A 16,789-nucleotide genomic window follows, 5' to 3' on the forward strand; every position below is an offset into this window, starting at 1 on the left:
GTCTGAGGTCGCTCATTGCTCCTCTTTCGTAGGGTTGCTTGTCGTGGTGGATGCCTGTCTGTCTGTCTGTCCTCCCGTGCGTCTGTTTGTCGTGTCTGTCTGTGGTGTTGCGGTTGCTGGGACAGATGCACTGATGCCTGTGATTCGATGCTTTATCTCCACTAGCTCCAGTGTAGGTTGGAGGGGCTTAAAGATGATCGCAGGAGGACCTTCAGCTCTCGAGTAACTATCCCGACCCCTTCCCCTCCCTCCTTCCCTCCCCCTCTGTCCCCTTCCTTTCCTCCTCCCTGCCCTTCCCTCACCCTCCTCAGAGGAGCGCGCAAAAAACAAATGCCCCGCTCTGTGCCCTCCCTCTTCCTCCTCGCTTGCCTAGCATTTCTCTCTGGTTCTCACTCACATCTCTCTCTTTCTGTCTGTTGCCACTCGCTTGTTTCTTGTTCTCAATCTGTCTGTCGTTCACTCTTGACACTCTTTGTCTCGCTACTTTTCTGTTTGGTCTGTCAGGATTCTCTCTCTTTCTGTTTCCCACGCATACTTTCTGTCTATTATTGTTCACTTGCTCTCTTTGTCATTCTTACTTTTCCTCCATCTGCCTGTCTGTCTCTGTCTCTGTTTCTCTGGTTAACATGCTCCGCTTTCAATAGCTCTGTCTGGTGTGCTTGATGTCTGTTAAATAGATGCCACTTAGGCTGCTCTAATGATTTTCTTTTTTTATTATTATTATGATTGTTTTTATTCTTTTCTTCCCGTTTTCCCCCCTCTGCTATGTCTCAGCTCTGTAGTTTAGTGGAGTCTGTCTGGTCCGTGCCTCCTGTTTTTGTTTCTTTCTTCACGGGCTGTGAGACCATGTCACGCCGATCCTCATCTCTCCACACCTCCTGCCTACCTGCCTATCAAAACCCCCTTTTTTTCCATCTGCTTCACCATCCTGTCAGCCCAGCCCCACCACCCATTTTCCACCCTCTCACCTTGGCTGTTTGGTGCCCAGTGGTGTTGCAGCATTATCTTAGATCACAAGGGAGAGGAGGAGAGAGAGAAAGGGGTGGGTGGGTGAGCAGAGAGACCTTCACCATGGGTGTTTTGGTTCTCCATGTACCACACACCGCCCACACCCAACTTGTATAATAAGTGCAGGTCACAGACACCACTGAAATGGAGGGGAGGATTTTCAGAGCCCAGAGGGAGTAAAGAACACTTTAGAACGTACAGATAATGACTGAAAACTAGGTAATGAGTTGTTTTAATTGACACATCTGGATATGAAGGGAGACAGACAAGCAAGCAGGCCTATTTTGGCAAAATGTGCATACGTTCAACTGGGCCTGCATTTGTGTAGGTGTGTAAAGCCAAATGATCCACTAATCCTTTTCCAAACTTGTAGCCTAATAAACTGCATCCTGTTATTCTCCTTTTCCTATTTATTACTCTCCAAGGCTGAGCTTCCCAAAAGCATAGCAAAAGATTTTCTTTATGTGGGCATTTTTAAAAAAAAAGGATGTTGCAACAACGTTTTGCTTGTTTAACACAAATACCGTTACAACAGAGTGATGAGGCCGGAAGATAGCCCGCTTGTGCGTAGCCATTTTCCCCTCTTGAATTTTACTGCATATTTTTATGTTGCACCTAATTATGTGTCACATTTCACTGGAAAAAAATCTGATTTCATATATTTTTTTACAGAATAAAGAAGCTGTTTCTCTTACACAGCTGCGGATTGAACGTTGTGCAGGGCTCTTTGCATGTCAGATGCCAGATATATGTTAGTTAAGATGAACATTCAGGGTCAAGTAAGCAGCTTGGACATATTAATAAGTTTGATTCTCATGTTTGGACAGTCTGTCGCGACTGTAAATCTGATATGGGGTGGCTTTGATAGAGCATGTGCAGAAGAGAGCCGTAGAGAAATGCCGTTCATCACTATGCCAATTAGCAGTTGATAACTGACTCAAGAAGATTCAGACTATTTCACATTAGTAGACTTGCCAAGTGATGCCAGGCAAAGTCACACAGAACCAAAAGACAGAAAAAGCCCCACAAAGATGCTGCTTGTGTTAAATTGCATCTTAAAAAGCGAGTTTCCAGTGAAGTGCCGTCTCAGTTTGATTTGTTCCTCATCAAATAGCAACTTTTCTTTTAGTTGGAATCAAACTCAACAGTTAAAAAAAAAAAAAAAGAAAATAGAAACTGTTGCACCTCATCTGTGGACCTCTAAGGGCTGTAAACATGTCCTTATGTCTCACAATCTAGACAAAATACGTTTATGTGGAACAGGCAAATGATCCTAAATGTGTGTTTGCATTAAGTTGGCAGACATTACTTAAAAGAGAGTTTTGTGCGTCTTCCACTCTCTTGTTTTTGGGAAACTCAGCCTGGGTATAACCCACTCTGCTCTCCTCTCCACCTTGCCATAGATTACAAGACGCTTCCGCACCGCATCAACGATTTCCAGGGAAATCTTACCATCCTGCGCCACATCTGAACAGCCACTATCAATACTCAACACTACATTTCCACTACATTTGATGTTACACCGTAGCACAATTAATACATCTGTTATGACCTTGTAATACTATCTTGTAACTCTGTATGTTGTTGCCTTTGTCCATATAGTCTTATAAGCACTTGAATGTCGTAATAGTGCGATGTATCTGTGCATTTCTCACTTGTGATGTAAAGATGTGCTGTCGAATTAGTGATCGTAATGTAAAGCAGGAGATGTAGCCATCTCCCAGTTGCAGGACAAAGTGCACAGTGTAGTGTGACACAGCTCTTGCAAGTGCTTCTGACTGTTGTATAAACAGCTTGTCATCTCAGCCATGTCAAAAGAGCAGTCTGGTTTATCTCAAATTACCACCACCTCTGGTTTTTTTTTCTCTCCTTTTGCCCTTTTGTCTGTTTCTCCCAACCATTCTCTCCATCTCCAGGTGCAGTCACGATGCAGCAGCAAAGAAAATATCCTAAGATCAAGTAAGTTCTAACTTTCCTCTTTTTGTTTTTTCAGTGCGCCAGGTCTGCGTGTCACCGAGCAGGCTCCCCAACGCATAGATTTTAAACATGCGTTTGATGTGACAATGCCAGCATGATTTATGTATTTGCCTGTGTGTGGCTGCTATGTTACATATATATATATATATATATGTGTGTGCGTATGTGATGTTTTGCCAGAGGTTGTTAAGCCTCATGTTAAGCATCAGAGTATACTGTGGAAGCTTAAGTGTATGTTTAAAAGAAGGAAATTGGGTCAAGGGAAATCAAAGCACCAAATTCTTTGCTGTGAGGCAAGGGGGAGAGGGAGGCATATATAGAGATGAAGACAGAAGGAAAGAAAGCAGATTACACATTAGTTACACATTGCTTTGTTCCTTTTACCTCTGGAATTATTAGAAGGGTATTATTAGACCAACACGGCTACCATCGAGCACCTCTACCATCCAGCTGCGTTCCACAAACAAACAGGGCTGCATGTCTTGCCAATCCCTTCACATGGCATTCAAATAGTGTTTTACCACCTATACACTTGCATGCAGAAAAATGCAATCCTTTTAATGCAGTTGTCTTCTGTTGGTGCGAAAACTTAAGTCTTTATTTATATATTTGCATATTTTCATCAGCACATTAAATGTGCAAATAGCTTGATTTTACTGGTACACCTGCACACCCAGTTTGCATAGATTAGATTGTAATAGTCACTATAGTTTCTTAAAGTTTTCTCAGTTTTAGCCTTAAGACCTGCTTTAGGGATTTGGTTTCCTTCATCAGGACCTACACTGATTCCTCCTGTCATGGGAGTGAATCCAGCAGAGTTCTGTTTCCACTTCAGTCCTCTTCTCAGCTTTTAAAGAGTCTCAACAGATTTTTAAAATGCCAAAAGATGATAAACACTGAGTTGTACAATTGAGAATGAAAGATTCAAGTTTGCGTTGCTCTTTAATAAACTTCATTTTTTTGTGTGGTTTCCAGTTTGACCAGACATTTATGCTAAAATAATGCACGATTGTTTTCTTTTGTTTCATCCAGGTAACTCTATTTTACATCAGGAACAGGCAACTCTGGTCCTCCAGTGCCGCAGTTCTGCAGATGTTAGGAATTTCCCTGCTGCAATACACCTGATTCAAATCAATGGCTAAGTAGCAGACTCGTGCAGAGTTTGATGTCAAGCTCTGCACAAATCTGCCCATTAGGTCTGATGTACATCAGATGTGTGGCAGCAGAGAAACTCCGAACATTTGCAGAACTGTGGCCCTCGAGGACCAGAGTTGCCTGTCCCCTTTTCTACATGTAAAATTGTTGTTATGGGAAACCCTAAGATGTGCACCAAATTGTCTTTTAATGTACAAATTGCAAATCACTTTCCTTGGATTTAGTATCTTGGCTATATAAGAAATAATTTAATGTAAGAACGCCATAATAATTGATACAGTGTGCAATTACACACTCGTTATTGGTCACATGCTTGTTAACTTCATCCGTTTTTGGAATATTATTTGTCGCAAAAAAACATCCTGGTCCCCTAACCCTCACAGGTCACAGTGCAGTGGACATTACCAAGGTGGCTCGGAGGCACCGCATGTCCCCTTTCCCCCTAACCTCCATGGACAAGGCCTTCATCACTGTGCTGGAGATGACTGCTGTCCTGGGCACCGAGATCATCAACTACAGAGGTGATGAGCTCCATCTTTAAACTCTCAAAGAACTACAAATGTCGCAAACTTACCACGTTCTTGATGCTGCTCCTTGCTGTCTCCACCTCAGCTTCTCATTACATCCGCTGACATCAGCTTATGAGGATGCTGGGATGTTGAGGTGAGACGACTATAGGAGCGTGGACTGACAACAACTGGACACCACACTGAATCAGCAGTCTCTGACCGCAGGCGCGGTGTCAATCATGCAGACACAAATTCTCTTGACTACAAGGGCACACACATAGCAAACAAACCTTTCCTAAATATAGCTGCAAGCAGCAATGAGGGGGCCAAGCAGTTCAGCAGGACACTGTCGTCATGGCAACTTGATCTGATCATGTTAAAAGCGTGGCTGTAAGCAGTGGAAAGAAGAACAGACTTTTGCATATTGCAGTTGCCCTCTGTGGTTAAGTGACGCAGGGTTTTGAAGACGACCTCTAGAGTCGAAACAGTCAGTATGTGAAAAATGACATTTTAAATGCTGATTATTGTTCTCTCATCTTCTCTTTTCTTTAAAGAGGTGGAGTGTTTTTGTTCCCTAACTTTACCTTATAGAATAGTTTACATCAAGCGAACAATAAACATCGATGAAATGAAACTGTTATTTGTGAGCTACCAGTTCAGGTTTGATACACTGACTCAAAATATATAAATGTCTCCAAACATTTAACCGGTACAGTATAAAAATATCTTCTTTGTTTTATTTCTTATGTCTCTTTTTATATATTTAGATTTCATTTGCATATCAGTACCATGGAACAAAGACTTAAGGCAGTTAGAAATATTTTTATTGGTGGGTATATTGAAGTAAGGTGTGAACAACCTAGTTTTGCTGCCCTCTGGTGGTCAGAAATGCAGTATTTAAAAATGAAAACTGATTCTCATCCATATTCATATTTTTCTCTCTGACATTTTAATTTGAGCATGATGCTAATTAGTCTTCTGTGCGCGACTTGTTCTTACTCACTTTGATATAGTAAAATGTGGATATTAGAATGTGTTAATTGCTGATTGTATTTCGCGTTGTGCATTTGCATGTCTAAACAGACCTGCACAAAAGCCAACTCACACAGAAAACTGGTTTTACACCTGAGGGTACTAGAAAAGGGTGACACAGAACCAAGCTAAGGGCTGCAGGGTGAACCACTCATCCTGAAACACAGTGTAGCGATGAGGAAAGGCAGCATTACTGGGCAGCAGCACACATGATTTCTAGGTCGGTGATGGTAGAGGGACGTTTTCTTTCTTGCCAGACTTGAAGTGATGTGTTATGTTCTTGAGGAGGGGATTCAGCTGAATTTGCATGAGTGCAGCTGAGAGAAGGACAGTGGGGTAAGGAAGAGAGGAAGGGTGGCGTTGGAGAGATGAAATATTTAGACAGACAACAGCTGGAGCAGCTCCCCTGTTGGATTCAGAGCAGTGTGATGATATGTGTGTCTGAAATGCATACTGTGAGTTTGTTGATGGATGAATATGCACTATTTGTTTTTTGTTTTTTGTTTTTTTGGCATATTGTAGGGCTCTGCTCTGTGTCTCTCTTTAGTAGCATACTAATGCTAAGTATAATCCAGAGCAATCAATATAACATCACTCTTCTTTTTCTTGTAGGCTAGAAAATCTTTAGTTTTTAAATAGTCAAAGATTTTCTTAGTCATTCTTAAATGGTTACTAAACTGAGCTCTAAAAGTAAGGACATACAAATATATATATATTTTGTCCTTATTACTGTGGGAGAGGGCAGGAGTGGATTTTGGTATATTTTATGGGAATTACCAACACATTTTACTGTGTTGCTCGTTTAATGGAAGCATCATCCTTACAAGTTACTTTGTCACAGGGGTGACTAATGCTTTCTAACAATGTCTAATACGACACCATTTGGTGTTACCGAAATAATCGACCAAACACGTATTTTCAAAGAGCATCTCCTGCAGCAAGATGTCACCTCTGGTCTATTTCTATTTCAAACTCAGCCTCAACACATGTCCACACCAGATTCTTTAAAACGAGGGTGTGAGTTAAATGCTGGTGACTAAAAAATATGTGAGTTTAGGACATGAGTCTGTCTTCTGCGGCTGAGGTGCACTTTGTGAAGCAATGTGCTATTACTGTCATCTCGCATCTGCATATGTGCAGGTGTCTGTGTATGTATTTTTTCTCTCTTGATATCAAAGCTTAGATCTTCATATTAACACCCACATAATCACAACATTGAAGCTCAGAAGTAGGATTATATATATATAATAATTTTTTTTGATAATATAAATATAAAATATATATATATATATATATATATATATATATATATATTATATATACATATGTGTGTGTGTGTGTGTGTGTGTGTGTTTGTGTGTGTGTGTTTGTGTGTGTGTGTATCCATTCAACAGCTTAAGGTATGTTTGTGTTGGATTTTTTTTTTTTCTTCCACCCACTCTTCCTCTGAGTTTTTCTGGTTTTTCTTTCTGGTGCTCCTTCTGAACTGAAGAGTCAGGCTGGTGGAAGCAGATGAGAAATTTACAGGCCGCCTATCAGTAAAGTCAGACAGAAAAAGAGTTTGCATGTGTGCTGGCTAGGTGGTGAGTTACAGGGAAATCCTGACACGTGATTTTACCTTCTTTGCACTCTCGTATATCCACGGTTTGACTACATGCTTCTTTCTATATCTCTTCTATATCCATCCACCTCATTTTGTGAACCACTTAGTCCAATTCAGTGATCGTGAGAAGCTGGAGCCTATCCCAGCAATCATTGGGTGACAGGCGTGGCTTCTTTTTTTTTTAATATATATATCTTCTTCCAAATTCTGTTAGTTGTCTTTCTATCTTTGCAGTTTGCTTTTTCCAGCTGTCGCTCTCTCCCCACCCACTACACGCAGCCCAGCTTCTCGTCTCTTCATCTGTGTTCTTCTTCTCCCACAGATGGGATGGGTCGAGTCCTGGCTCAGGACGTTTATGCCAAAGACAACCTGCCACCCTTCCCAGCTTCAGTTAAGGATGGATATGCTGTGAGAGGTGAGTACCATCAATTATGGCTGCTTATCTTTGTAATTTATATGTTTGCTGGCATATAATTTTTTTTTTTTAAAATCCCCCCTTTAACTTGCATACCTCTGGCCAGGGATGAGGTTTCATATATGATGTTCATGAAAGCTTAACTTTTTCCTGTTATCAACAGTGCCAAAGTCTGTCTCTGGCAAGGCACGTGGTGCTGAGTGGGCGAATAACCTTTAACTACTTGTTTTTCCAGTCTTTTGACAATCCAGAACTTATTGGTCACATTCCTCAAGACATATTTCTTTGTTACTGAATCAATTTAAAGATGAAATAAGAAATCGTTGCTGTTAAATTCTACATATTCAATCCTGGAAAGGTTGTGGTCCAATACTTGATAGTTACTCATAATTCCTTTGAGAAGTATACAGCAACAAGACTCAGTTTCCTTCCAAACATGTTCATATACAGAGCAAACTATTTCACATACTACTGCATAAAGACACACATAGTGCCACAACACTATTATATGCAGTGAAGATGGATTTAGTTCCCTGTTTGATACTCTAAGACTTTGGTCTGTGTGATGTTGGATTAATGAGCTTGCATTGTCCTGTTGTTCCTGTTGCATCACTCATATCTTTGCAAGGTGTGCTGTTCTGAAAATGCATTGATCAGCTGTTTGTACAGAGCTGTAGATGGTGGGGTCAAAGTTGATCCACCACTGATGCACCTCTGAGCCAGCAAGGGAGATTATAATGAAAGTTGGAAGCAGCCCACCTCAGGTTGTACGCTTACATGCAAGCTGGCATCATGGAACTAGCCATGTTATCCAGTGATGCTGCCATCACTCAACTGAATTCATGACACCATCTTAATAAGACAGAAAAATTGCCACTTATATGTGAAAAGGTCACTGCAGCGAGCAGGAAAGACCTTCTGTACGCTTCCTTGTTGTAGCAGAATGGAAGAAGCCTCAGAAGAAAGATACCGTTGTTTGATTCCTCCATTGTTCAGCAAGACTGTTGCTCCAGCAAATGTCTGCAAAGGAGATTACTTTCTCCAGCATAGGTGTAATAAAATACGTAAACTCCCTCTAAAAATTCAAGTCTTTTCTGTCTCATCTGCCTCATAATTCCAAGTAGAAATAGTTTTTGATTTTTATTCCATGAGATCCACAGTCATCTCCTTTGTCTTGTTCACATCCAAAATGAGGTTGGACCACTGACACACGCCATTTGCAACTGTGAGCTGCTCTAAACTTAGCCTGTCTGTCAGTCTGAGTTGTGCTAAATGTACTGGAGACATTAAAGAACCAGATCCTCATAGTCCTGCCTTCAATGTTCAGGTGAATGGGATTACTGAATCTAGTAGATTCTGACATGATCAACCTTAACCCAAGAGCCATAAACAACAGCCGCAGTAGGTTCTGCCCTTTCATTGGTTGTTGCATCTGCTGCACAGCATAAACCTCATAATTTAATGGACCTCACTGTCAGATTTAGCAGTTAGTGTTGCAACTAACAGCAGTAGAAAAGTTAGTTACAGACTTCCTCTCTTAGTAGATGAGTCATCTATGAAGTTGAGAGAAATTAAATGTTGCTTCCCATCAGAATAATCTTATCCAATTTCTTTTAAAAAGAAAAAAAAACGGTGATGGTAGTATCACGGATTGAACCTTTCTTGTTAAATCTCTTTTATGAAGAAATATAAAAGATCAAACAGGATTTACAAACTTTCAAGAAACTTTATAGAGAATATTATTTCAGTTCAGCGCAGAATAAAACTTTTACAGATGCCACATGAGCCTCATCCTGATGCACCATGTATGTGACTATCTGCCTACACCCAATCCACACAGTCACCTCTGTTGCAGCGAAATGATTGACCTAAATAACAGAGCCATTGTGTCTTCCTTTCTCCTCGAGTGACCTGGCTGTCCCAGTTAGTGAAGAATAGAACACGAAAGCAGTGAAGAAGTGTATCAGTAGCAGTGTACAGTGCAACAGTTTCTTCTTCCAGGGTGAACTAAACAAACTATATGTTGGACATAAAGAGAGCTAACCTTTCACAGCTGCCCGGTGGGTGCGTGACAGAAAGTTCTCAACCTTTTTGAGAGTTTACAACTGTTTGGTGATTTTTATTCTTATGACTGTGACAATTATATTAAACATAATTGTCAGTAAATGTACAACTGGGAGTCGTTGAGAACATTGAGGGCTTTTTTAACCTGGAGAACAGGGCGACAGCTTGGTGGCTCCAGGCAGCTCAGAAACTGTGCTGCGAAGCATCTGCTGCTGGCTCTTGCTGGAGGAACAGAACACCTCAGGTTTTTGAGGATTTTATGTTTCTGTCTTGAGGGGCTGGTGACTGATGTTTCATAGATTGAAGATTGCAATTATCTGATGTGTAAGGCTCTAACTCTATGATTTCTGATCTGTATCCGTTTTTGTAGATGTTTAATCGAGTAACACATTTCAAGGTGCTCCTTCTCTTGCTCTTTTTCTTTCTTACCGCATCTATGATAAACCATAAAATGAACTCTTAAACACTCTTGCATGTTTTCACCTGCAAACATTTAATCCTGTTAAACGTGCCTTATCTTTTAGCGGCTGATGGCCCAGGTGACCGCTTCATCATTGGAGAGTCCCAAGCTGGAGAGCAGGTTGGTGTCCACGCTGGCACACATGCTTGCTGTCTCTCAGATATGCACGCACATGCCCAAAGTCGTTTCCACACAAATACCCAAACAGACTACATATGACAATAAATTGCTTCCTTTTTGTCCTTCAGTTTTGGCTTTGATCAGCTCTAATTTCACACCACTGACATATCCTAGCAGGTGATAAAATGCCTTCCATACCGAAACTCTGCGCACGTCAGATGCATCTATTACATAGCCAAGTCTTTAAGATTTACTGAGTACCCTCATCTTTACAGGATCACCATTTCCTCGTTTCCCACACCATGTCTCCAGTTTCTTTCATTTTTAATCGTTTTTATCCAGCTATGCGTTTTTTGAGTCTAAGTTGTCCTCAGTTTGATTTGTGAAAAAGTTTAAGGAATTCTAAGTCATGTTTGTTCTCCTAATATCTTAAATCCAGTTGGCTAAAATACTAAAAAAAATGTGATGATAATAACAATTATTCTCCCAAATATATCGTCCAGAGTCTGGGAGTTTGAAATAAACAAGGTCTACATTTTGTCCAAATTCAGGTTAAGACTATTCCACCCAGAACTGAGACAAATCCTGCACCCATAACTAAAGAAAAGTTCCTTTAGCTGACGACAGAACAAAATCTGTATGTGTGACTGACTTACATTGAACCTTTTGTGTATGTGAAGCCCACCCATACAGTGATGCCTGGCCAGGTGATGAGGGTGACGACGGGTGCACCGATACCATGTGGAGCAGACGCTGTGGTCCAGGTGGAAGATACCGAGCTCCTCCGCGAGTCAGAAGACGTAAGCATTGCATATCACTACAACCATATAACTTGTGAAATGATGGATAAAAACTAATCCTTTCTATTTTACTGTGATCAAGTCAAAACCAGAAATGATCAGGGTTTGCAGTCATTGGGGCATTGTGGGAAACTGGATCTTTTTGACTGATCTTACAGCTGTTCTGGTTTTTAGGGCACAGAGGAGCTGGAAGTACGAATTTTAGTACAGGCTCGTCCGGGACAGGACATCAGGTTGGTTTGTATTTAAGTAGTTTTCTGGAATCTTACAAAATCAGAATAGCTACCGTGAAATATTGTAGATTTAGCTTGCACTGTTTGGTCTTCAATCAGTCAGTCAAACTTTATTTATAAAGCACTTGTCATGCAACCAACCACACATACTTTGCATAGTAAAAACAATTGAATGGTTAATCTAGGAACCCTACCCTTTCTTAAACTCATCCACATATTTGTTTGCAAGCCTTTTTAGTAATACATCCATTTTTAATAAATAAATATAAAAAATGTTGAAGTTTCTGCAAGTTTTAAAGGTTTTGTCTTTCCCCAGGCCTATTGGTCATGACATCAAGCGTGGGGAGTGTGTGCTGGCAAAGGGCACCCATATGGGCCCATCTGAAATTGGTCTTTTGGCCACTGTGGGAGTCACAGAAGTAGAGGTCCAGAAATTCCCTGTTGTGGCCGTCATGTCAACAGGAAATGAGGTAAAACTTAGATAAATCTGCATTCACATTTGAACAAATATGTCCGAATGTGCTTCGTTTGTGAATTCGCCACGCAGGTTCCACCTCATTTGCTGATGTTAGAGCACTGCACTTACGTAAGCAGATTGTAAATGTTTGCTCTGAAAGTGAACATAAACTGCACAATAACATCATTGCATTTTCTTGTGGATTATTTGTAGATTAAATTTCAAGGGTTGAAAAACCTCAATAACCTTTAACAAGGTAACAAAATGAAGAAAATCACATCTTTTTTAACAACTCCTATACTGTAGTTACAATTTAAGCCAGCTGGGTGACATATTGTCTCCATCTGCTCTCTGATAAGATTATCTGATGACTTAGTGGATTAAACGAAGCTCAAGTTTCCATCTTATTCTTAAACACACTGCACAAGTTAAGTCTTTTAATATTACACGCTTTATTCTAAGTATGTCCTTGCATATAAGGGCAGTTTTTTTTTTTACCTTAGATATAGAAAACTGAGCATTTGAGAGGAGCTTTAGAAAGATGTTGCTGCCTTCAAAGCCAAAGTCCTACCTGGAATTTCAAAAGAAATCAGTGATATTGATGGAGAGTTAAATACAATATCATGAATCACCTCCTCGCCAAGTTGCATGAATTTCTACCCAATAACCTTTTCAAAATGTTCACAGTAACAATGTGACCTGAGTGACTGTGAAAAAGGATATTTGCCTTCAAGAATTTTCAATTCTTTTGGGTTCCTGAGGAGAAGTTACTCACCAAAAGTTTTTTCACACTGTCACTGAAGACAAGATTCCTTAAAAAAGAAAGTAAGTTGACTTAATAATGAGAGAGTCAAACGTTTCATTTGTCCTGTGTCGTGGTAGCTCCTGAACCCAGAAGATGACCTCCATCCCGGGAAGATCAGGGATAGCAATCGGTCCACCCTGCTTGCCACCATCCAGGAACATGGCTACCCTACTATCAATCTGGGCATTGTAGGAGACAAGTATGCCCACACACTTTGCCTTTACACATCTTTATGCCATTCATCATGTTACTCCAGCTGCCCTTATCCAAAGCTGGCTCTCTTTTTGTCTTTTTTCCTTCTGTTATTTCCTCTCCAGTGAGTTGGTAGTTAGAACATGTGTTTGTTTTTGTTTTGTTTTGCTTCCTGCCTTGTAGCCCTGACGACCTTCTCAACGCTCTGAATGAAGGCATCAGCCGCGCTGATGTCATCATCACCTCAGGAGGAGTATCCATGGGAGAGAAGGTACGCTGGCGCAAAGTGGTGAAAATGTTTTTTTTTTCTACTGACATCCTGTGGCTGAATGGAGAATAACAAAAGTTATTTTGCTGTTAATGTGATAGTTATATTTGCTATGAGGCCTGATTGCATATATTTATGAAAATTAAACTAAAATTCTTGTGCTTATGCTGATTTTTTTTACATGTTTTGACTTCATCATACGTTGCGTTTTATTTTAGTCAGTATTCCGTTTCTAACAGAGAGAAGTCCTGCACATGCTTTTTCATCATGTTTTAAAGTTACTGTGGATTTATGGCCATTCACTTTAAATCAGATATATCCTTGGAAATAAACATTTATGAATGTGAAATATTGTGAATTGATTTTTTTTTTTTCTTTCTGTTTCGGTAAATGTCTTTTTAGGACTACCTTAAACAGGTGCTGGACATTGATCTTCATGCTCAGATCCATTTTGGTCGTGTTTTCATGAAACCAGGGTAAGAAAAGGAAACTAACTGCTCTATAAGTGAAAACCATTTTCAGCGAAATGAAGTTTTATACTAATTTCATGATATTCTAATTACTGATGTCAAGTTATGTTTGTTTTCTTTTTTTATAGTCTCCCAACAACATTTGCCACCTTGGACATAGATGGTGCTCGCAAACTAATCTTTGCCCTCCCAGGTAGTGTGTGAAGTTGAGAGAAAGAGTGATTTAACAGCCTGCTTACCCGAACATGTTACTCAGATATTTTTCTTTCTTCTTTCTCTTGTTGCGTCCCTCTCTCTGTCCACCCATTTGTCCCAGGAAACCCCGTGTCTGCTGTTGTTACTTGTAATCTTTTTGTCATCCCTGCCTTGAGGAAGATGCAGGGCATTTTGGACCCAAGGCCTACCATCATCAAAGCAAGGGTATGAGATGAGCAGGGCAACATTTTTTGAAGAACAAAAAGTTTTTATCTCTCCTTTAAGTGTAGACCAAACAACATCAGAGAGAAAATGTAAAATATCAGAATATTTATAGTAAAGCAAGTAGTAAACTTCCATGGTGTATTGTTGCAGTGCATTGCATCTTTGCTGATGATATAATACCGTTTTTTGTCATCTGTTTCTTTTGCTGTGACTTGGCAGATGCACCACGATCCACACTGGCCCAAAGGCCTGCTACTTGGTTATTAATATTCTCAACTCTGAAAATGGAAAAATGAAATATAGAAAAATATTCTATAACACACATTGCAGACGCAGCTCATGTCCCCAACTACAATAATGAAGTAAAAATCTGGTCCCCTGTCATTATGGGTACCATCTAGAGTGTGATATTACATCAATATGCTGTTAAAAAGCAGTTAGAAATCAACTTGAATGTATTAGTGCCACTTAGTGGAGGGACTCATGACCTTAAAACACATAGAGCCAGATATATTCACTAATCAGACCCAGTTTAAATAGTATTCAACATAAACATTTATCTTTGTAATCAGATTCCAACTAGCTTTTTCGTTTATTTCTGTTCTGGTAGAAAGCTTTCAATTTTGACGTACATTTGGCTGCATTTGGTTGGGAAATGCTCCATATTTTGGGTGTTTGCCATTTGGAGATTTCTTAAGTTTTTACACTGGAAATCAGGGAAGTTCAAGCTTTTTAGTTTACAAAAGTACTTGTAGAGATAATAATTCTGTTATGCTGTAAACTTGTTTCAGATGAAAGCTTTTAAATGAAGGTTTTTACTTGCCAGCAAAGTCTCTAAACGTTTGAAGTCAAGAACAGAAATCTACTTTAAAAGTCCCAGAACAGCCGGGTTGGAACATTAGATAAAGAATTAGGAACCTGAGGAAATCAAGGAAATTTTCTGAACGTCAGTTTTTAGTTGTAAGAAAAGTAAGAAATGTCTAAATGCAGTAAAATGTTTTCATCTTTCACTGCAGATGTAAAAATCCAGATAAATATCTGTACTGAAGTCATGTCAGTGTGTCAGCTTAAGTTGTTTGTTTGCTTCTAGTTGTCTTGTGATGTGAAGTTGGATCCTCGCCCTGAATACCACCGCTGCATTTTGACATGGCATCACCAGGAGCCTCTGCCATGGGCACAGAGCACAGGTACCAAACCACACACCAGCCACATGTTTGTAATAAGAAGCTGATCTCAAGGAGAATATTGATTTATTAACATGCAAACAGTCTAAATCTCCATATATATTCACTATTCACTACAACTTCTCCTTCCATCGACATAAGGAGGACAGGAGGGATGGTGGAAAATCCTTGAGCTGGTCCTGCACAATGTTTTAAATGGTCTGCAGCTTACAAAATGCACAGTTATACATCTTAATATGTGAATGTCACCCTTTCATTAATCAAAACCTTGGGAATATTTCACCATTATACAGTTTAAAGTCAACATTACACTGTAGACATGTGGACTTATGAACCAATTGTTTTTTTTGTTTTTTTGTTTTTTTGTTGGACTACTGGTAACTGGCATAAAGAGTTAAACGGATTACCTGCCATAAAAAAATTTCATCTTTCATACAACTCCCTTAACTTTAAACATTTTTCATAAAAGAACTATAATTTTGAACAAAAACTATTAGCTTTATCTCTGTTAACTCATTTGCATATTATAAAAGTAACTTTAATCCCTTGGAAAAAAAGCTGCAAATACCGCAACACATTTGTTGATGGCTGATTCTTGATCTATAGTTCTGAGGTCATATTGATCTAAATGTATTTTAAATGTTCTTTTACACATGGTGTCACCCCAAAACATCTAGGCATATGTTATTGAATAAATAATGACATGCAAAGTGATGGAACTAGTTGTTTTTATCTACCAAGCATAACATCCATTAACTTTTTGTGAATTTATTGATGCCTCGCTCTTAGGGTTATCTTGCAGGGAAATGTGGGACACAATAGTACAACCAACAATCTGCCAGTTCTGTAAAATATCTGAGGTGTGTTTCTTGAATGATTAATCAGCACACACAACACTAAATATTTTTAAAAATGACAAGAAAGTCAATGGAAGCAGTATTTTGGAAAGGTAACAAAAAGTACAAAATGATAACCCAAATGTAGACATTCAGTATAAAATAAAAGTAATCTTAAACTAAATGAACAGGTTTAGTAGAATAAGATGACTAAAGATGGATTTTTTTCCCAAATGAGAAAAATGTTTCACTGAAAGGTCTTCAAAGAAAGAATTACAACAAAATACTTAACATGCACTTAAATACATCAAATGTATCCAATAAAATCACTAAATGATATTAAAAAAAAGATAAAAACAAACATTACAATTAAATTAAAAACAGTATTCAAAACTGTCCCGCAATGAATAAAAATTCACAACAATATAAACACTGAAAGAGAATACCAATACTATACAGTGTGATTGTTCAATAAAATCACAAAAAAGAATATCATCACACGTAATTATTTTTAAACTCATATTACACTGAGAACAAATGAGTATGTTATTTGTTACTATTTTTAAGTAAATTTAAGTTATTTAAGTGCCAACAGGAACAAAAGATCAGGATGAACAAATCCACATAATGTATTCATGGAAAAGTGAAGATGCAGGGAGCTGAACACATTAAAAAAAAAAAGTGAGGAATTTAAGCTGTAATCTTCCAAAAAGTACACAAAAAAGATATAAGACATACAGAAAACTAACATAAATAACAACAAGGGAGCAAAAAAATGTCT

The 16,789-nt window shown here is 39.1% G+C and overlaps 1 protein-coding gene across 5 annotated transcripts in view; it reads left to right on the top strand.

Annotated features, from left to right (window-relative positions):
• The window catches only part of gphnb (gephyrin b), a gene marked incomplete at its 5' end in the record, with an annotated part of 112,089 nt that overhangs the window by 93,750 nt on the left and 1,550 nt on the right, over nt 1–16,789 (top strand). For 3 of the 5 annotated variants that reach the window (XM_079255734.1, XM_079255736.1, XM_079255737.1), the window contains 13 exons: nt 2,925–2,967; nt 4,524–4,661; nt 7,607–7,699; nt 10,288–10,343; nt 11,024–11,143; nt 11,318–11,376; nt 11,693–11,846; nt 12,716–12,837; nt 13,014–13,101; nt 13,501–13,574; nt 13,697–13,761; nt 13,885–13,988; nt 15,079–15,175. In XM_079255734.1, the coding sequence (XP_079111860.1) occupies nt 2,925–2,967; nt 4,524–4,661; nt 7,607–7,699; nt 10,288–10,343; nt 11,024–11,143; nt 11,318–11,376; nt 11,693–11,846; nt 12,716–12,837; nt 13,014–13,101; nt 13,501–13,574; nt 13,697–13,761; nt 13,885–13,988; nt 15,079–15,175 (1,213 nt within the window). Of the gene's footprint in view, nt 1–165; nt 223–2,924; nt 2,968–4,523; nt 4,662–7,606; nt 7,700–10,287; nt 10,344–11,023; nt 11,144–11,317; nt 11,377–11,692; nt 11,847–12,715; nt 12,838–13,013; nt 13,102–13,500; nt 13,575–13,696; nt 13,762–13,884; nt 13,989–15,078; nt 15,176–16,789 lie in introns of all 5 variants that reach the window. The other 2 variants (XM_079255733.1, XM_079255735.1) reach the window with 1 other exon arrangement.

This window comes from Telmatherina bonti, assembly GCF_933228915.1.
Source record: "Telmatherina bonti genome assembly, chromosome: 16".
Lineage (NCBI taxonomy): Eukaryota > Metazoa > Chordata > Actinopteri > Atheriniformes > Telmatherinidae > Telmatherina > Telmatherina bonti.